The 20811-nt window shown below is 33.9% G+C and overlaps 3 protein-coding genes and 1 non-coding gene across 7 annotated transcripts; all 4 read left to right on the forward strand.

The window, feature by feature from the left end:
* Positions 1-612: 612 nt before the first annotated feature.
* Positions 613-20297, forward strand: LOC120164142. 4 transcript variants are annotated; one of them, XR_005519712.1, is made up of 7 exons: positions 15016-15090; positions 15384-15449; positions 16218-16270; positions 17920-17994; positions 18258-18346; positions 18722-18811; positions 20089-20297. XR_005519712.1 is itself a non-coding variant. In XM_039173891.1 (4 exons), exons 2-4 carry the CDS (start codon positions 18302-18304, stop codon positions 20263-20265), a joined length of 312 nt encoding a protein of 103 aa, XP_039029822.1. In that variant the 5' UTR covers positions 17698-18035; positions 18258-18301; the 3' UTR covers positions 20266-20297. The 4 variants fall into 4 exon arrangements, 2 of the variants coding, with proteins under 2 accessions (XP_039029822.1, XP_039029821.1); XR_005519711.1 differs by lacking the exons at positions 15016-15090; positions 17920-17994; positions 18258-18346; positions 18722-18811; positions 20089-20297 and adding exons at positions 613-623; positions 14250-14255; positions 17166-17625 and having other exon boundaries at positions 15379-15449; XM_039173891.1 differs by lacking the exons at positions 15016-15090; positions 15384-15449; positions 16218-16270 and having other exon boundaries at positions 17698-18035.
* On the forward strand, positions 1297-3914 carry LOC120164138 (pentatricopeptide repeat-containing protein At1g04840-like). Its single transcript, XM_039173888.1, has 2 exons — positions 1297-2522; positions 2603-3914. Exons 1-2 carry the CDS (start codon positions 1298-1300, stop codon positions 3433-3435), a joined length of 2058 nt encoding a protein of 685 aa, XP_039029819.1. The 5' UTR covers position 1297; the 3' UTR covers positions 3436-3914.
* On the forward strand, positions 9356-13674 carry LOC120164139 (TBC domain-containing protein C1952.17c-like). Its single transcript, XM_039173889.1, has 9 exons — positions 9356-9812; positions 9905-9997; positions 10128-10232; positions 10650-10802; positions 11413-11511; positions 11625-11753; positions 12250-12429; positions 12583-12699; positions 13293-13674. Exons 1-9 carry the CDS (start codon positions 9483-9485, stop codon positions 13455-13457), a joined length of 1371 nt encoding a protein of 456 aa, XP_039029820.1. The 5' UTR covers positions 9356-9482; the 3' UTR covers positions 13458-13674.
* TRNAY-GUA lies at positions 14857-14950 on the forward strand. The gene is made up of 2 exons: positions 14857-14893; positions 14915-14950. It is a non-coding gene; the product is annotated as a tRNA-Tyr (tRNA).
* Positions 20298-20811: the final 514 nt, after the last annotated feature.

Genomic DNA, 20811 nt, shown 5'->3' on the forward strand with positions numbered 1-20811 from the left:
AGTATTTTAACTAAATCGATTATACTTTAATTAAATGACATTAAATTAAATTCAATAAAAAATTATAAAATTATACTTTAATTAATGACCATAATTATAATTTACCCTTCAATAAATTTCGATAATGGAACATAAAAATTAGGATAAAATATATAAATGATTAACTATATTAAAATAATTATTTTAGTCTTTCGAGTTTTAGAAAATATAAAATAATAAAATATCGTTAAATTTCTAGATTGATTATAAAATAAACATTAAAATTTATAAAGTTATTAAAAATTGACATTAACTTATCAATTAGTTATAAAATAATCTTTAATTATATTAAAATTTGTTATTGTTTTATAACGTATATTGATTATTTTATAGGATAATATATACAAATAGTCTTTGACTATAAGAACTTATTTTGTTGAGTCTTCTATTACTAAAAGTTAGAAAATGGTTCTCTAACTATAATGAAATGTTTTGTTGAGTTTATCGACTATTTAAAGTTACAAAATGGTCACATGACTATTCATTATGCTCTAAACTCATCTATTTTCATTAAAAACATTAACAACAATCTGAGCTGGACGTTATAATGTTGACTAAAATATGATAAAATCTAATCTCAACGAGTATCGTATCTCAGTCAGCATGTTACTGTCCAGCTCATACGATAGTTAAAATTTTAACGGAAAAAGACGAGTTTAGAAAAAAATGAATAGTCAGATAATCATTTTTTTATTTTTTAATAATTGGGGAACTCAACAAAGCATTATCTTATAACTGAGAGACTGTTTGTGTACTTTACCCAATTTTATAAAGTTTAATAAATATAATTTTCACAATTTTAGTAGCTAAAATATTATTGGTTAAATTATGCATTTAGTATCTAAAGTATTAGTTTTATTCTGTTTAGTACTTAAACTTTCATTTTTTCAAAATCATACCTAAAGTTTTGTTTTTATTTCATTTTAGTACACCTATTCAAAATTTAATGTTAAATTTTGAAAAAATTGAAAGTTTAGGTACTAAAATGGGCCAAAAGTTATAGTTTATGTACTAAGCACGTTAAGTTTTTAACGGTTGGGTACTAAAATGAAACAAAAACTAAACGTTGGGTATGGTTTTGAGAAAATTGAAAGTTTAGGTACTAAAACGGATCAAAACTGATAGTTTATGTACTAAATGAGTAATTTACCCAAGATTATTTCAAACATAGTTTAGTGACTATTTGTGTATTTTAGCCTTAAAGACTATGATTTTATGAATGTATCCCTCCATACAATGCCTATTGAAAACAGTTGAAATGAAAAGTCTTCGTCTACTCTTCAAACGACACTCTTCTCCCGCTAAAACCAGCTCTTCTTCCTCCAAATTCAAAAACCCTAAACCTCCTGTCTCTAATGGCGCTGATTCATCGAAACAATCATCATCTCAAGATCCCCTTAAAACCCATTTCGCCTCTCTCATCAAATCCTCCGAAACCACCCTCCAGCTCCGCCACATCCAAGCCCAAATCCTGCGCCGCCGCCTCTCTTCCAGTGCCAACCTCACTACCCTCTTAATCTCCGCTTATTCTTCACTCAAATCAACTTCTTATGCACTCTCCGTTTTCAACAATTCCCACCACAAAAGCTTATTCCTTTTCAATGCTCTGATCCGTGGCTTAACGGAGAATTCCCGTTTCCAGTCCTCAATATCCCATTTTCTTCTAATGTTGAGACACAGAGTTCGTCCCGATAAACTTACGTACCCTTTCGTGATCAAATCTGTGGCGGGAGAGGGTCTTCGTTGCCTTGGCCTTATCCTTCATGGAAGAATAATCAAATCCGGGGTTGAGTTTGATACGTTCGTTCGGGTTTCGTTGGTGGAAATGTTTGTGAAACTCGAGGAAATGTGTTTTGCGTTGCAAGTGTTTGATGAAAGTCCTGAGAGAAACAAGGGCGAGAGTATACTGTTATGGAATGTGTTGATTAATGGGTTTTGTAAAGTGGGGAATTTGGGGAAAGCTATGGAGCTTTTCGAGGCTATGCCTGAGAAGAACATTGGCTCTTGGAATAGTTTGATAAATGGGCTTATGAGGAATGGAGATTTGAACAAAGCAACGCAGCTCTTTGATGAAATGAAGGAGAAGGATGTGGTTTCTTGGACTACAATTGTTAACGGATTATCACAGAACGGGGATCATCAGAAGGCATTGTCTATGTTCTTTAAGATGCTGGAGGTTGGCTTGAGGCCTAATGACCTTACACTTGTTTCGGCTCTTTCGGCTTGTGCTAAAATCGGTGCTCTCAAAGCCGGAGTCAGCATCCATAGGTATATTGTGGAAAATGGGTTTCAGTTTAATCAAGCAATTGCTACTGCATTGGTTGATATGTATTCGAAGTGTGGGAATATTCAGTCTGCTGACAAGGTTTTCGAAGAAACAAAAGAGAAGGACATTCGTACCTGGAGTGTCATGATATGGGGCTGGGCAATCCATGGATTTTATGGACAAGTTATCCAATGCTTCAAAAATATGATATTTTCAGGTGCAGATTTAGGAATTTTCATCGAGCTCGAATCACTTTTCTAATCTTTCAGAATGAACTCAAACCTGTCATGTTTGCAGGGATAAAACCTGATGCGGTAGTCTTTCTTGCCCTCCTGACCGCATGCTCACACACGGGGCTAGTAGATCTCGGGCTTAACTTCTTTGCCAGCATGAGGCTCGATTACTCGATCGAACCGACCATGAAGCATTATACATTGGTCGTTGATTTGTTAGGCAGGGCTGGCCGACTAGATGAAGCGATGAAGTTCATAGAAAGGATGCCTATAGGTCCCGATTTCGTGACATGGGGAGCACTTTTCTGTGCTTGCAGAGCTCACAAAAATATCAAAATGTCAGAACTAGTGTCACAGAAGCTCCTTCAGCTTGAGCCTAAACATCCCGGGAGCTATGTTTTCATGTCAAACGTTTACGCTGCAGTTGGGAGATGGGAAGATGCAGAGAGAACAAGAACGGCGATGCAGAGTCGAGCTGTCGGCAAAGATCCAGGGTGGAGTTCTATCGAAGTTGATGGACAAGTACACAGTTTCGTAGCCGGTGATCATTCCCATAAGCACACGAGAGAAATATACCTGAAACTAGAGGAAATAGTGGCCGGTGCAAGAGAACAAGGATATATGCCCGAGACCGGGTGGGTACTTCATAATATCGAGGAAGAAGAGAAGGAAGATGCATTAGGAAGTCACAGTGAGAAATTGGCTCTTACCTTTGCCTTACTGCACACTTCTTCAGGGACAACTATCAGGATAGTGAAGAACTTGAGAGTATGTGGGGATTGCCATTCCCTGATGAAATATGTTAGCAAGATGAGCCAGAGGGAGATCGTGTTGCGAGATATAAAGCGATTCCACCATTTCAAGGATGGAGCCTGCTCATGTGGAGATTATTGGTAAAATGGTAAGTAACAGCAACATTAATCTGATTTGCTGTTCATGTAGGTAAGCCAATTCAAATAAAGAAACTTGTTTAGTAATTGGTAGCATGTGCATTATGATTGATCCAATGCCAATTTAGTTATTATGGACTTGTTCCTGCACCCTTGATGTATACCCCCATCTGTTTTTGGAAAGAATTGAAGAACTTGCCGCTCACTGTATTGCTTGATACTTGGCCATAAGTGATGAGTTCGTGGCAGCTACGAACGGGAGGCAGCGTTTAGGGCGATAGCTTGTCACCACGCCGGACAAGTGGTGGCCTGCTTTGCACGTCCTTTACCTGCCATGATTGCTGCTAGTTTCGTGGAGGTAGATGCAGCCGCCGCTGGATTAAAATGGGCAGTGGAAAAAGGGTGGACTGATATCTAAAGCTATTATATCTATCGTGGAGTTCCATTTACAAGAGGCTTTGGAGATTTTAACACCACAAATCTTCGGCACGATACAAACGGGGCAGCTCATGCGTTGACAAAATAGTCTTTGGATTTTGATGAGAATTTATATTCTAAATTGATTGCCCCGTTTGTATTTCAGGCATTGTATTTTATGAAGTTATTTACGGTTAATTAATATAATATGTAGGGATGGCGTACGAGTATAATTTCGTGGATTTTATACCGTATCCGCATCAATTGAAGTGAGAATATATATAAGTTTAGTGGGTAATGGACGGGTATAGATGTAAAAAGTCATACTCAACGTGAGTAGTAGGTAGGTGATGAGTTTGAGACTTTATTCGCCTTGCATCCGTACACTTCACATCCACTTACTCACTAACTACCTATAATATAAATTTTGAACCATTATGAATTTAGTATAATTTTAGAGATTATTCTGTAAATCTTAAGATTTTATTAGATATAACTTGTAATTATCCAATTGTTATGGTATAAACATTTTTAGAATTAAAGACGATTATTTCTCCTATCTCAAATTGACGGGCATAGGCGAGTACGAGATGAATGATATGTATCTAATTGAATAGTAGGTGTGGGAGTAGATTTAAAAATGTTTTCGCTGGGTGTGAATTTTAAAATTGAGTGGAGGTCAATAAAAATAATTTCAAATTTCAAATTGAATAGTTGTATGAGTTATTTGAGTCAGCTTGAATTAGTAGTTTTGATTTTCAAGTTATAATCGAGTTTGAATTTTAAAAGTTCGAATGTGTTATTTTTTGTCTTGAGCTTTAACTAAATAATTTGATTGTTCGTGACTTGGTCCATATGTAACTTCAATTCTTCTTTTTAATATTTTTTTTAATTTAATCTCTCAAAATTATATTTTATTCAATTTGACCTATCAACTACAACTCTTTGCAAATTTCTTTTTCTTATCAATCCCTTGACTTAAATTAAATTATGTCACTTCAATTCTTTTGTAAATTCATTTTTCTTATCAATCCCTTGACTTAAATTAAATTATGTCACTATCAATTCTTTTGGTCAATGTGTAACGGTCGGGTTAAGGTCGGAGTTTTTGTCAACTCGACCTGATCCGACCCAAAAATAAGTATCCTCCACCTGAATTTGATCCGACCATGTATAAATTAATAATTTAATTAAAATAATAATAAATATTTTAAGAAAATTACATTATTATCCTCGGGTTGGGTAAGGGTTTTTTCACCCTCCACCCAAACCCGACCCAACCTTATCTCTTAAAAAATCCGATCTGACCAGACCCAAACTCAAATTTTTTATAAAAAAATCCGAACCTGACGAGTTCGAATTAAATCGTCATCCCTATCCTACCAAATTTAAAATTAACGAAATTAAGTTACTTTTAAGGTCCTATCAGTTTCAAAATGTTTTAAAAATAATGAAATTAAATTAAACAACTTAATGTCTACAGTTTCAAATATGGAGTTACTACAACATGAAAAATGGGCTTTCTTCAATTATGTTCCAGATCAAACAAGATTGTATGATCGATCTGAAGTTGATTGTAATCAATAATAATGATGATCACATGGAACTTGAGCATAACCAAAGTCCAAAGCAATGAATACAATCTCTTGCACCATCAAAGGACCCCCGTAGACTTTTATCAAGACAACATGGATTTACTTTGATTTTTTAAAAGGGTAAATTACACCGTTCCTCGTTGAATTACACTCTCTCTCCTATTTTCCTCACTCAACTTTCAATTTGATCAATTTGCTCACTAAACTTTACAATCGAATCATTTTGCTCACTCGACCGTTTTCAATTAAAATAGAAGGTGGTCATACCACCGCCGCCCACAGTCGACCGCCGTAGATGGTGATCGTTTGGTCATAAAATGGGATGGGTTGTTTCGTCTAGACACCTTGAGTCTGAATCTGACCTCTATTTTTGTTGGAAATTACTCATGTTTTAGTCTAAATTTACGGGTTTTGAGACAATTTTTCGGTGAAACAACCACCAGATTCGGACTCAAGGGTCATGACGAACCGGCCCATGAAATTTGAGACCGAATGACCACCATCTACGACGGTCGAAATGAAAATGACGTGGTGCCCGTCAGAGAGAAAATGAAGAAGAGAAGGAAAAAGGATAATTTATACCATGAGTCATTGAACTTTATTCCTTCTCCTATTTTACTCACCGAAACGATGTCGTTTTGGAGTATATTTGATTTTTTCAAAACGACATCGTTTTTATGCCTGTGTCACGTCATAATGTCGTTAAATAGTTGACAGAGTGAGCAAAATGATTCAATCTGTAAAGTTCAGTGAGCAAATTAATAAAACTGAAAGTTGGGTGAGGAAAATAAGAGAGAGTAAAATCCAGTGAAGAACGATATAATTTACCCTTTTTAAAATAATGATTCCTTTTTTATGCATATATGTATAGAAAATTAAGTGTCCCGCCATTGATCTTAAAGTAATGTAATAATGTAAAGAAAGAAGCATAGTGAGCAAGAAAGGTTGTATTGTCAAAAACTATAATCTAAAAGAAACATGTGTCCATGTCCCCCTGTTTCCAGTGTGGTTTCAAACATATAGAACCAAGCCTCACCATCATTTCCATATGGCTTTCATATCTTAAGAGTATTTTTATCTATTTAGTTGCGTTATACATGATGTAAGTTAGGATGGCAAACCGACGTTGCGAGTGCGGATACCTTTTTTCTCATCTCCGTATCTATCTAATATTTTTGTATCCGCCAATTACCTATCACCCACGATGGATTTTTTTTTTTAAATCTACACTCACCCATGTGGGTGTATTCTCAAATTCACATCCACACCCACTACTCAACCGACAACCGATTATCCACCACTCATCTCGTACCCATCTGTACCCGTTCATACCCGCTTGGCAGCAACTTCACTGATTATATAAGTGAGATTATTCAATTCTAAAAATGTTATACCCTGAAATTTGGTTAAATTATAGACAATGTCCTATAAAATCTTAAGATTTACAGAATAGTCTCTAAAACTATACCTAAATTCATAATAGTCCAAAATTTATATGGCAGGTAGTTACTGGGCGAGCGGATATGGGAAGGGTAGATGCAGGGTGGGTAAGGTCTCAAACCCTTCACCTACCCACTACCCACGACAGATATGACTTTTACATCCACATCGCCCACTACCCACTAAACTTATATCCATCCCCCACCTTAATTGGATCAGATGCTATGTAAAATCCACGAAATTGTATCCGTTTATCACCCTAATGTAAGTAATCGATAACAAAAAAAGAAAAAAAAAGTTATGTAAAACATATTTTCAAAAAATTATATTAGAAGAGAGAAAATACACTATATTAACAGCAAGAAAATATAAAAGATATCACAAGATATACACAACAAACCTTAAACGTTCCACAATACAATCTAATACAAAATCTTAAAAACTAAGTATATATTTATAGTTGGATGAAAATTCAAAATTCTAGAATAATATTTTATCATAAAACGAGCGATCCCCACAGATTATTTTTATTACAAATCTTTATTTTTCCTTTTAATTTATTTATTCATCAAATAAGTTGTATAATGATCTTTTTCGAGTCGAGTCGAACCAAAATAAAATTTAAATTACAATCTCTAACGAATTATATATAACATTAGTGAATATACCTAGGGATGGGCATGGGTTGGGTTTCGGTCTACCTAACCCGACCCATAAAATATATACCCTAACCGACCCGAAATCTGACCCGATTTTTTGAGACAAAATCCGAACCCGATCCGACCTGACTCAAAATAATAAAAAATATTATTTTTATTCAATAAAAACAATGATTTAATTGAAAAAAATAATATATAGAGAGGTATTATTATAATTATTCCTAAATATATAAAATAAAATTATATTTTTTGGGTCGAATATGTTTTACCCTAAGCCCGAATCTGACCTGAACATCACCTTTAAAAAACCCCACCCGATCCGAACCTAAATTTTTTTAAAAAAAATCAGACCCGATCGTTCGGGTCGGGTCAGAACCCGTCGAGTTCGGGTGTCATGCCCATCCCTAAATATACCTAATAATTACACTAAATCATTTCAAATTTAAAATTACCTTAAAACTATTTTAAATTAAATAATTTTGAATTGATTTCAAATTACTAACTAATATTTATCTAGTTTATAATTTTATTATTAAATCCACAACTCCTCTCAATTACAAATAATTTTGGAGTTTAAATGTTGTTTTTGTTATGTAATTAAGAATGCATAATCAGATAACTAATTTAATTCAAACAAGGCTTAATACACTTTGTAATGTCTAGATTATATCTTAAGATACGATTTGGTGCTTAAAGAATTTTTTGTTAATAATAAATATTTAATGTTTTTTTGATACACTCTTAAGTGTTTATTGTTATATTTTTTTAATTTTTTAATAATAGAAATATTATTTAGAAAATAATAAAATCACTTAATTTATTTATAAAAAATCCCAAATTTTTATTAAAATTATATAAAAAATTTGAAAAATTAAAATCTCTCATTCCATCTCATTTCCAACTGTCGCCTGTCATCTACAACTACCATCGTCATCGTCGAACGGTCGCCCGCTTAGTGATCAGTCGTCGATCTTACCATCACCCCAATCTCTTAAATCCTCGATATCCAAATCCGTGATCCATTAAAACCCTAATTCCCAATTTCAATTTTCACGAATATACATTTTTTTCGAGCAGCGGCAAGGTTTTAAATTTGTAAAGGATTTAGTATTTAACTTTGCAATGGAGTTTTGATTTTGTGTGGACGGGAGAAGAGAGAAGGGGTCAAGGAAGGGACACTTGAATTTTTTTTTATAAATAATATATTTATTTAAAACTATTAGACTTTTTTAAAAATTTATATGTATGACACGTGTCAAATAATAGTTAAATCTAACGATCGTTATGATTCAAACATCTAAAAATATAACATTAAAAATATTAAATACATAATATTAATAAAAATAATTCTTTAAATACCAAATCATATTTTAAAAATTTATTTAAACACTAAAAAGTGTGTTAAGCCTTCAAACAAACAAAGTCACCATCGTTAAAATGTGAAACAAAATTAAAATTGTTAATTTCTTATTGGTCCTTCAACTCCACTCTATCACGGTCATGTCACTCAATTTTCGTTTCCACCTCCTGGAACTTGACGCTATTGATTTTATTATTATTATTTTAACAAAATTAATTTTTTTTACCTAAAATATTATTATTTTATCTGATTGTTAACAAAATCGCTAAAACGCTTAATAATAACAAAATCAATAGAAATAATAATATTTTTAATAATTTTTTACAAATTTTATTAAAAAATAATAACAAAATCGTTAACTTTTTTTTTAATCATATATTAAAGTTATCGCACGTGAGACTTTCCATCCACCTCCACTCTCCGCGAAGCGAAGAAATCAGAAATAATAATAATAAATCCAAATTCAAACAATAATTTAAACAACCCCTACTCTCTCTTTTTCTCACAATTTTCCCAAAATTTTAATTTAATTAATTCATTGTTTTGATTTCACGAAGGATCAAATCTCGATTCCGATCTTGAAATGGTGAGGAAGCGAGTGCCTGATTGGCTCAACAGTTCGCTTTGGTCCACGACTCCCGCCGACGATCGCCTGCACCTCAACTCCCCTTCTCCAGCCACCGCTTCCGCCGCCTTTTCCGAGCCGACTCCTCAGCCTCCGGCTCCAGTGCCTCCTCCTCCCGCCGCCGCCGCAGCCTCGAAACCTCAGTCCACTCCTGTTCCTCCAAAATCCGAAACCAAGGATCCAGTTAATAAAAATAGTAACCAGAATAGCGGTGGTAATGATCGAAACGGCGGCTCATCTGACGCTTCTCTCAACGATATCTCTCGCCAGGCTCAGCTCTTATCCGAGGTTTTTTTTACGTGTTCTCCTTTATTAACCGATTCTCTTCTTCTACTTCTTTAACTTCATTCTTTTTTGTTTCTAATTTCTATTTTTTTCAGTTGTCTAAGAAGGTGATAAATATGTGGGAATTGAGGAGGATTGCGTCGCAGGGACTTCCCGATGGTGCAGGGATTAGATCTACTGTGTGGAAGGTAGTTTTTTCTTCCTTTCCCTTTTTAATGTTTGCTTGCCGAGAAATTTGAAAATTGTGGAAAATCCTCGGAAAATGTGGTTTTTCTTTGGATTAATACTGAAAACCGTGTTGTTTGGTTATTGTGGTAGTTGTTGTTGGGGTATTTACCACCTGAACGTGGGCAGTGGTCTTCAGAATTACCTAAGAAAAGGTCTCAGTACAGGCATTTTAAGGAAGAGCTCTTGATGAATCCTGTAAGTCATTTTCTTTACCTTTTGCTTGATAAAATATTGTACATGATTGAGTACGCAACTATGACATTCATTCTGTGGTTGAGCTAGTTGCGAGTAAGTATGATATGATTATTTGCTTTGCTCAATTCTAATGTAAATTCCAACATCATCTATAGAGTACTAAGTGGATAAGAAATGAAGGAAATCGATTTTAGCAGAGCAACTTACTATTTAATGGGAGAAAAGTGAGGTTTATCCAACTCTTGCTGGATGTACATTGTTTTCTCTCCTAATAATAGAACGACTTTGCTCTAGTTTATTATTTTTTTCTGCATTATTGTCCTGAAAAGTAGTTTTATCTTTTTTGGTTTTTGTCTTTCACTTCCTTTTTTTCTTGTAAGAGTTTTGGGGTTTCTGAATGTTTCTGTGGCTAGTCAGTCCAAAATCACAAGGAGGTTGGAGAAGTCTTTGACTTGTGACAATGATGAATCAAAATCCGAGAGCAAGGGTCTGCTGTCAAGATCACAAATAACTCACGGAGAGCATCCTTTGAGCCTTGGGAAAAGCAGTGTCTGGAACCAATTCTTTCAGGTACCTTCTTAGGCTTGTTTGAAAATAAGCTTTTGGAAGCCATACATCATTCCATGTGTTTTAAAACTTTTAATGTCTGAATGTGTTAAATATAACATTGTAAAACTTGGTTAATATTGTTTGAATTAATTAAGTTTTAAAACATGAGTCAGTCTAGTAGTCTTCATGTTAGTTTTCTGTAGCATTTTGCACAACATGCAGCCTTGGAAAATATTAGCGTTGCAGTATCTAATCTTTAATTTACCAATAATAATTTCTTTGGTATTGGATATTTCTATAATTTCTTAGAGACCGGTGTTTAGTATTTATAATGTTAATGTTGTTTAGCAACATAGTTAGGAGAGACTGCAGCATCTAAACTTCCTATTGATGCAAGCCTTAACCTAAGTTAAAGGAGGGGGAAAATTACACAGTCAACACAATTCAGCCAACTCGGTTTCCATCATCGCTTAGTGGGCAAACGTTAGCCGAGTATTATTTCAAATACTAGAATATGTGACAGCAATGCAAGAGAGTTCTGATTTTCAGTTTTTAATAGAATCTATGCATGGAGTGTTTATTGATCTCAAACCTTTTTTATTTTTTATTTTGGGGATGGGGTTATTTGTAGGAGTCAGAAATCATAGAACAGATTGAGCGGGATGTGATGCGCACTCATCCAGACATGAACTTCTTCTCTGGGGACTCACAGCTTGCAAAATCTAATCAGGTAACCATCTTTTCTTTTATTCTTTCATGTGAATTTATTGTTTCACCCCTTTTGACTTAAGTTTGGATATGGATTAAAATAATTTCGGACTTATATGGATATTGCTTGTTCAGGATGCAATGAGAAACATATTAATCGTATTTGCCAAGTTAAATCCGGGTATAAGATATGTTCAAGGAATGAATGAAATCTTGGCACCACTATTTTATGTATTCAAGAATGACCCTGATGCAGAAATGGCGGTAAGATCTCATTATTGTCCCCATCCTGTTCTTTTATATTACATCTCCACTATTTTGTAAAAGATATTAACCTACTAAAGTATAAAGAATATGATGCAGCAGCTTTTTTGTTAAAGAAAAGGAAAAATATGTGATTGTTTTGATTTTCTTTTATTGAATATGGAAGGATGTTTCCATGATTTTATTGTTTCTGTTTGCAACTCCATTGCATCAAATCCATCTCTTTTCTTTCCCCAAGCTACCAAAAAAGTTATAACAAAAACTTGCAAATAGATTGCAGCTTTCGGAAAACAGTATGGTAATGTTCATTTATCATTATTGTTATCAACTTAGCAGACACATATATGTTGTATTCACCAAATAGGGAGTATCTCTGCCAACATATAGCCATAGACCAATTACAATGTCAATAACCATTGTAAGAATAACATAGATTTATGGTCAAAGTATTGGTTGAGTATTTTCTTCAACATTTTCCATATTTTAAGTCTTGCAGGCTGCTGCCGAAGCTGACACATTCTTTTGTTTTGTTGAGTTATTGAGTGGATTTCGTGATCATTTCTGCCAACAACTTGACAACAGCAATGTGGGAATTCGTTCCACAATTTCTAGGTTATCTCAGCTTCTGAAGGAACACGATGAAGAGCTTTGGCGTCATCTTGAGATCACAACCAAAGTAAGATATCATTGCAAAATTTAAACATCTTTTATATCTTGACTCATGTATCTTACCTGCAAAATTTAAACACTTTCACCTTTGTCGTTTTCCGCACCTTGTCGAGGTAATTAGTTTGGCTTGAATGCTAACTGTTGTGTTTAAATATCACAGGTCAACCCCCAGTTCTACGCATTTAGGTGGATTACTTTGCTCTTGACACAGGAATTCAACTTTGCGGACAGTCTCCACATATGGGACACGCTTCTTAGTGACCCTGAAGGCCCTCTGGTATGATTGCAATTTTTATCCCTCACTCAATTCTCTAGAACTTTGCTATAAGATTGTTAACTTTGCTGGATCAAATCTTCCAATTGTCATCATTATTTAACTCTGGGAAATTAGGGGAGGAGGTTGGGGATGGTAACGGTGTGGGGGCGGGTTAGATTTTTTACCGCACTGACCCAGACCCAAAAATTAGGAGTTTCGCCCGACCCCGATTTCAGTAGAATTTAATCCAACCTATAACCCGAAAACCCCAAAATTTTAACAAAGCCCAGCTCTCCCCGTCTAGACCTCCAAAATTTTAATAAAACCTTAAAATATATTATATAAAAATAATTATAAAATAAGAAAAGGATATTTTAGCAAATATATTGAGGCAAGGCAATGTGGGATTCACTTATAGCCAATCCTGACTTAACCCCAACAATTTAATGAAAAAACCTGACCCCAACTGCGCCGGGTTAGGACCCATCAGGGTCGGGAAAATTGCCATCCTTAGAGGAGATAGGGCATGAGTTTGAACGCTTTACAGTTAAATTGATCAAATGTACATGATTGGTTTACTAGTTCTAAAACAAGCATGCATGTGTTTTCTGCAGGAGACGCTGCTACGCGTGTGCTGTGCGATGTTAATTCTCATTCGTAGGCGCCTGCTGGCTGGTGATTTCACTTCTAATCTCAAGCTACTACAAAACTACCCGTCCTCAAACATCAGCCATTTGCTGTACGTCGCGAACAAGTTGCGCACACAAGCCATAGGCTAAAACGCGTTTAGAATTCGTGTTTTTTTTTATCATTGGCCCATCCCCCTCGAACCCTTTTGCTCTTCGATTCGAAAGAGAAAAAGAAAAAAAAGAAATCAGTGCTTGTAACGTAAATTGTTTTGGGAGAAACAGCTAACATGCAGGTAGAGAATAACTTCTCTTTGTTTCCGTTTCATCAGAGCTGTGTTTGAAAGTGAAAATTATGTAGCTTTTGTCTTCTTTTATATGGTGGATTTTTTTTTTGCAGTGTGCCTTTTTCTTTTTCATTTGCAATACGGTTGCTGCTCTGTTGGGAGTTTAGGATTTGCAATAAGGATATCTTGATTGTAGATTTAGGGTATATCTAGTATTAATGGTGTAGGTTTTTTTTTTTTTGTTTTTTTTAATTATGGTATTTCTTTTAATAATCTGATTTTTTGTAGAATTGTTTTAATTAGATAAAAATAAATAATCTCTTTTAATTAGGTTTTTAAATTATTTTAATTAGATAATTATGATATTTTTGAAAAATATATGATTGAACTTAATCTCTTAGTTACGTTGCAATGATGATTTAACCAAAATTTTAATGGAAGAAAAGCAAAGAAATGCACATTTATCCTAGAATAAAAGTGGGAAAAATATTAATAGATTGGTTCAAGTGGTAAGTAATTTGATATCATTTGGTGGTAAGTAATTTAATATCATTTAAGTAGGTATTGAGTTCGAGGTTCTATGAATACAAAAAATCTCTGTGGGAAGACTCATTCACCAAAGTTATATGTGCGAAACAGGTTGATCTGGATTAGTCAGAGAAAAGTCTCGTGGAACCGAGAGGGTAACCAAAAAAATATGAAAAAATAATTCTGCTTAATAGTATCTAGCCAAAAAAATGCATTAAAGACCCCTGTATGGTGTTGACAGGGTCTACGATGCTGACATGATAGTTTCATCTGTCATGTTTGAATTGTCAATTTAGTACATCTGTCATGTCACCCATCATATTATCAACCACTGTGGGTTGTTATGGGCTGTTACGTTAGCACCATAACAGTCTACGATAAAAACGTTAGTCAAATGGTCATATTAGGTTTAATTTCTGAGTTGGAGGGCCTCAGAGATCACTATACAGTGCTGATATGACGGTTTACGGTATTAACGTGGTAGTTTCATCTGTCATGTTTGAATTGTCAATTTAGTCCATCTATTATGTCATCTACCATATTATCAACCACTGTGGACTGTCACGTCAGCACCGTAACGATCAATAATAAAAAACATTGATCAAAGGGTTATATTAGATTTATTTTATAAATTGGATGGTCACATTGGAAGGCAAATAATACGATCGCCACATTGGTTTTTGCATTTTTATGTAGTACATAATTAAATAAATTACCTTCGGCCATTTAAAATATAACCGACCTTAGCTCAGTTGGTAGAGCGGAGGACTGTAGTTGGTAAAAGCCTTCAGTTTGATCCTTAGGTCGCTGGTTCGAATCCGGCAGGTCGGATAAATTTTTACCTTTATTCAACATTTTTTTTCCAATTTTTCTTTGTTAATTTCATTAGGCTTTTCCTTTCATTAGCAAAAACAAACAATTAGCATATCGATAACCCCAAATCCAACAGCTATCAGCCACTTCAAGATATGGTAATCACTCTGAATTTCCCTTTTCTATACTTCAATCTGTTTGGTTGCCCAGAAAGTAACTAGAAAGTTAACAAACATTGATATTTACGTTACAGATCAGTTGTAGATCAAATGCTTTACGTTCCGTCTTTTCTTATATAAGAAAAAATCAGTTTCTTTTTCCTTCCTTTTTAATCTTGGATCCAATTGCTTGAACAAAATTAGTAATTCTTTAATTGATTCTGTATTTCATCGCAAAAGCTTAATGCATTTCTTTAGTAATTATTCTTACTGATTTGAACTAAAAAGAATAGGCGAATCCATTGAAGCTGTATTTAACTTGCGTAAGGAACACTCTCGACGCTGCTATGTGTCTCCAGGTATGCAAATGAAGTTTATGAGTTTACTGTGAAGTAATTGCTGCAGAGTATCGATAGAGAACTGTAATGCCTGAAATTGATGTTCATAATTTTTATGATTGGATTTTTCGACTTTTGTCTGATTGAATTTGGATTTTGTGTTTCACTATTTGTGATTGTTAGAATTAATTGGAGAAGGAAGTTTAGCCATCAGCTTTTTGTTTGACATAATGCTACTGTACTAAGAGCTGACTTCTGAGGATTTAACTTAACCAGATTGAGATTGGAATGATTAGAAATGGATGACGTTGTTCATATTTCCAAGTTTTAGATTATAAAATGCTGTGTAAATCTGATTGCTACCAATGACTAATATGGTTCTTGGGGAGCTCTTTCGATTCGGAATTTGAAGGCCTTCTGAAGGTGGATAATGAATAGAGGAAGATGTTCTTCCTCCAATTTGAAATCACCTATGCGATTTCTACATTTTTTTTTTGCAAAATTTAAATCAATTCCAACCTATATCTTTTGTTCTAGATTATTTTTGGTTTAAATTTGAAAATCTCTTTGTTTTTATGTTAATTTTGGATAATCCTTTTGTGCCCACTCAGATAGTCAGATACTTTACCTGTACTCTAGTTACGTGGAATTTTTACGCACTGTGTTGTTAAAGACGTATTTCAAGTAATTGTGTTTGCTTGGCAAAGACCTTAGGTTGTCAAATTTTGCTTTCTACATGATATATGTGCTTAATTCAATCTTCCTCTCTTATTTACATGCTGGTTGCAGAATTTTCCTTGTCAAGAAGTTGAGAGGCATAATAAGCCAGAAGTCGAACTGAAGTATGTATATTGATTTCACGTTCATCTTTATTTTCTTGTTTTAGAATTTGACAGTTTTTACTGGATAAAGTTATATGAAAAGAGAGTGCTCAAAGTACTAACAAGGTGTGGAAAAATTAATAAGAAATGCTAATAGGCGTTGCTTCATGCATTGTTTTTTTAGTTTGGAATTATTTCATCATTCTAGAATGATCTTGCTACTTATCGTATGCTGATCATAGACCAGTGTGAACTGCTTTGCTTTTTAGTAACGCTCTTACATTTAATTGGCAAATTTCTCCCCAAATTATCAAGGTCTTGTTTAAATTTACTATTTGTAGATTTTCCCCCTCTTTCCTAAATAGAACTAATGCCATGGAGTTGGAGCTCCATGTAATTTGTATTTGTTCAAGCTAAATAAGTTATTTGATCCTTTTGGAATGGTTTTCTGTTTCTGAGATGCAGACATTGTTTCAAGTCTTCGAGGCCATTCATGTATGCTAGCCTTTTATCATGTTGTTTTGTTCTCGGAATTTTCCTATCGCATCTCTTTGTTTAGATTGCTGTGCTCCCTCCTCTCCCCTAGACTTTGACCTATCTGAAAATTCTAGTTTCTTCTTTTCTTCAACAAGATTTTCAGTGAGGGGATACTGGCTCCTTTATCTAGCAAGTTAATAGTTACCACTCTTATTTGTTTCTTTATTTTACTAGATATTTTACTCATTTTAAGCTTTTTTTGTGCTTGTTCATGCACTTTTAGTAGTAATTCATATGATTCTCTCTTTTTTGATGGCCAATTCTCTAGTGCAATGAATGGTACCTCGGAAGAAATTCAGTGAAAATCTACATGTTCTGCACCACAATATTCTACACTTCTGGGCAAACTTTTTATGTTTTTCCTTTTTATATTTTGCAGCACAAGCCCAGAACTTCTGCTAAATCCTCTAAGAACCATCTTCTTGACTTAAGAGACATATGCATATTATTCCTTGTTTCCCTTTTAGCTTAATTTATTACACACACACACACACACTGAAGAACGGCCAAATTGAAATTTATACCTTATTGGTTTTTCATTTTAATTCTTTGCTCGTCTTTAGTCCAAATTATCCTCATTTCTATGATTTGCTTTTGCTTTACAACAAATGAACAATTTAAGGAAGAAAAAACAAACAATATAAAGCAAGTAGCCAAAGCAACTATGAAATGGAGCCTAACTTTGTGTTTTCTGCATTTTCACTGTTGAGTTTTCGGGCGAATAAGAATCCACCTAGTATGGAATTTGTGTTTTTTTATATCAATCACTTAATATTTTGTATGTACCTTTAACATGTTTTTGAGATTGAACTGGAGGGTTGAAAAATGTAAGTTGGACAAATTAAAGCTTAATTTTACCTTGAAATAATGAAGCCATAGGGGTTTACATTACTAAATCGTCTGCCTCCACACTTGACATTTTCCATCTCTCAACTATCAATGCCCTGCACCTTTAGTCCTGCAATGTAATGATGAGGAATAACATCAACATGCATGCATCCAGTAGAAACGAATTTATGTGATTTAATTGGTGGAGTTAGAAAATGACTAGTTATTTGTTCAATTCTCCCCTGTCAAACTTTCTTTTACGCCACTGGTTTGGATCTTTTTAATATGCCCATTTTCAATTGCAGGTTTTGATATGTCGAAACGAGGCTGAAAAATGCTTAATAGAAACGTCTATCAATTCACTACGGATAAGCCTCAAGGTGAAAAAAAATAATCTTTCCCTGGATGTTTCTTTTTCCAGGTAGAAGTAATTGCTGCAAAAAGGGTCTGAATATTTTTCCTGCTTTTAGATTAAATAAAAAGCATTACATGCATGATGTCTTCTCTTCGAATTAAATTTGTTGGATTCGAGATAAATAAAATAACCATTCTAGTGCAAGTTTATTCTTAACTAGTATCGGGATAAATTTTGCAAATTTTCTCCCATTTTGTTCTCATGCATATGCTCTATCTTCTTGTATAGGTAAAACAAGGCCGATGAACTTGAAAATATACTAGCTTTTGTCAATGAGGGCAGAAGCATTTCAAGTTATGAGAAGAAAACCAGTTCAGGTACATACATTTTGGTCTCTAGTTGAACCTCGATCGCCTTCGAAATTATTTAGCTTGACAACTTGATTTGATTAAACATCCAACTTGCCTTGAGGAATGATTATGTGTACATTGTGCAAAAGCAATCATGATTAACATTTACGAATTGAACAAAATAGAGAGCAGAGAAAACACCATGATGAATTGTGACTGTTATAATGTAATTCCTTCTTTCACCTTTGTTCGAGTCGATAAATAATAAGTTCGTAAAGCGTGTTCTTGGATTACGATACATGTTTATCGTAAATGTAATCCAAAAATTTCTTGTCTTCACGGTTCGAAATGCTTGCGGAATTTCTAGATGATTTTTATTCAATTGCTTGCTTCATGGAGCAGGGTTACGACATCAGTTTCCTTATCACAAACTATCATTGTAAAGAGATGCAGAAGCAAAAGCTCATTGATTTTATCGTGCAGTTCATGGAGGTAAAAATTTTCTTAACCCTTCTCCGTCATCTTTCTTTTTCGATCATAGAATGCGGATCTCTATTTAATCTTACATAACCGAATTTTAAGAAATATCGATAAATTCATGGAAAATAAAGAATTAGAGCATATAGATTCCAGCTACGCGTCTGATTTTGCTAAGAAGGGTTTGAAATGAACCGGTTCTTGGCCTATCACTATCAAAGTTCTATCGTTTGTCCGGTAGATAATGTCGATAAACGAATTGAAAATGTCGGTAAGTACGCGAGGGAGGTTGGTGGCAACGGAGTTTTTAAAGCAGTTTCTTTAAATTCTTCACTATTTGAATGAATCTGGGTTTCATTGCCCACAATTGTGATCCTTTATAGATCAGTAGCCACTGTAAGGTATGCTTGATCAAACAAAGAAGAATTCTCTTCCTCTTATGTGTGCTTATGTTCATATATTGTGTGTACTCTGATAATAGACTTGGTAAAAAGTCAGAACATAACATTATAAAACAAAGTTTACACTACCGACTACCACTTGGTCTAACAGTATGAGATGTTAGATTTAGAGTTCGAATATTAGTGTCGTAAACAAAGTAAATTTGGTTCGAAGGGTTACTCTAATTGATAGATTTTTTACATTATTCGGTTCGGATTAATCGGTCAATGAATCAGATAAAAAATGAGATAATCAATCATCACATTACACCATATGATTTGATATGTCAAATTTTAATCGAGTTTAAGAAATTAGAGCCCTTGTAGTAGGTTAGTGCTTCCCGCAACTAGGGGCGGAACGAAAGAGGGACCAGTGAGGGCATGCCCCCACTCATTTAAAAAAATATAAATTAGACATTTAAATTTTTAAAAAATTTTAAAAAATTTTAGAAATTCATATTAAACTATAAAATTTGTTAATATTCCTAATTAAATCCTCTCCAAATTCTCATTATGTCTACTAAAATTTTAGTTAGACACTATCTTATTGGAAAAAATGTAGATTAAATGCTTTAAAGATTTTAATTTAAACTTCTGAATATTTTAAAATTTTAAGTTAACCCTTAAATTTTATTATCAAGTTCCGCCATTGCTTGCAACCATGGCGAATTTTGAACCTCGTGTAAATCTTTTTGTTAGGTCTAGCTTGACGTGGAGCGTTGTTGTAATCTGCAGTTATTTGAATAAATTCGACAGTAGAATAAAAAGAATCTTAAATATAATTATGCCATACACCTCAAATGCTTACACTTTCACGGTTACAAATAACTGCCCTCACACGATATGGCCCAGAACACTCGCCGGTTCGGGGACTCCACGGCTTGCGTCAATGGAGTTGCAGTCGGATGCAGGCCAAAGTGTGAGGTTCCCATTGATTCCTGCAGGTTGGTCGGGTCAAATTTGGGGACGGAATGGGTGCTCGTTCGATGCCACTGGTGTCGGGTCTCGTCGGACCAAAGATTGTGGTGAAGCATCAATGTGATGGCATTGACATCCGGCATATTTAGGGAAGATCAATAGTGTTCCTGTTTCACTCACTATACTTTCAATATTTTTAATTTGCTCATTAAACTTTTAAATTTTTCTGTTTTCATCACTCTAAATTATTTTATTATTATTTAGATATGACATGGCATCTTCATATATTATTAACTATAAAAATAATTTATTATTAATAATAAAATGATATTTTATTATTAATAATAAATTTAAAATGATTTAAAATAATCACCGACCCTTCTCGTTACTATCGACCACAATCTAAATTTAATTTTATATTAAATAATAATAATATATTATGTCATTTCCTAATAATAATGAAATAATTCATAGTGACCAAAATTACTCTAATAAAAAAAAAAAAAAAAAAAGTTCAATGAGTGAAATAGGAGACAGAGTTTTGTGATGAATGGTTTAGTTTACCCTAAAATAAATTTTTAGGTGAATTCAAATCTTAATATTTCATTTGAAAATATAATATCTCTATTCAAATAAAATAAAATTTAATAAAAAATA

This window comes from Hibiscus syriacus, unplaced genomic scaffold (genome assembly GCF_006381635.1).
Source record: "Hibiscus syriacus cultivar Baekdansim isolate YM2019G1 unplaced genomic scaffold, ASM638163v2 tig00111505_pilon, whole genome shotgun sequence".
NCBI classification, from domain to species: domain Eukaryota; kingdom Viridiplantae; phylum Streptophyta; class Magnoliopsida; order Malvales; family Malvaceae; genus Hibiscus; species Hibiscus syriacus.

Bases quoted from the DNA above. Each gene is read 5' to 3' on its own strand.
- LOC120164139 (XM_039173889.1), top strand. From the start codon at position 9,483: ATGGTGAGGAAGCGAGTGCCTGATTGGCTCAACAGTTCGCTTTGGTCC. The intron at 10,803-11,412 runs GTACCTTCTTAG...GGTTATTTGTAG, and splicing joins TCTGGAACCAATTCTTTCAG to GAGTCAGAAATCATAGAACA. The intron at 12,430-12,582 runs GTAAGATATCAT...TAAATATCACAG, and splicing joins ATCTTGAGATCACAACCAAA to GTCAACCCCCAGTTCTACGC.
- LOC120164142 (XM_039173890.1), top strand. From the start codon at position 18,668: ATGCTTGCGGAATTTCTAGATGATTTTTATTCAATTGCTTGCTTCATG. The intron at 18,812-20,088 runs GTAAAAATTTTC...GATATGGCCCAG, and splicing joins TTATCGTGCAGTTCATGGAG to AACACTCGCCGGTTCGGGGA.
- LOC120164138 (XM_039173888.1), top strand. From the start codon at position 1,298: ATGAAAAGTCTTCGTCTACTCTTCAAACGACACTCTTCTCCCGCTAAA. The intron at 2,523-2,602 runs GTGCAGATTTAG...TCATGTTTGCAG, and splicing joins CAAAAATATGATATTTTCAG to GGATAAAACCTGATGCGGTA.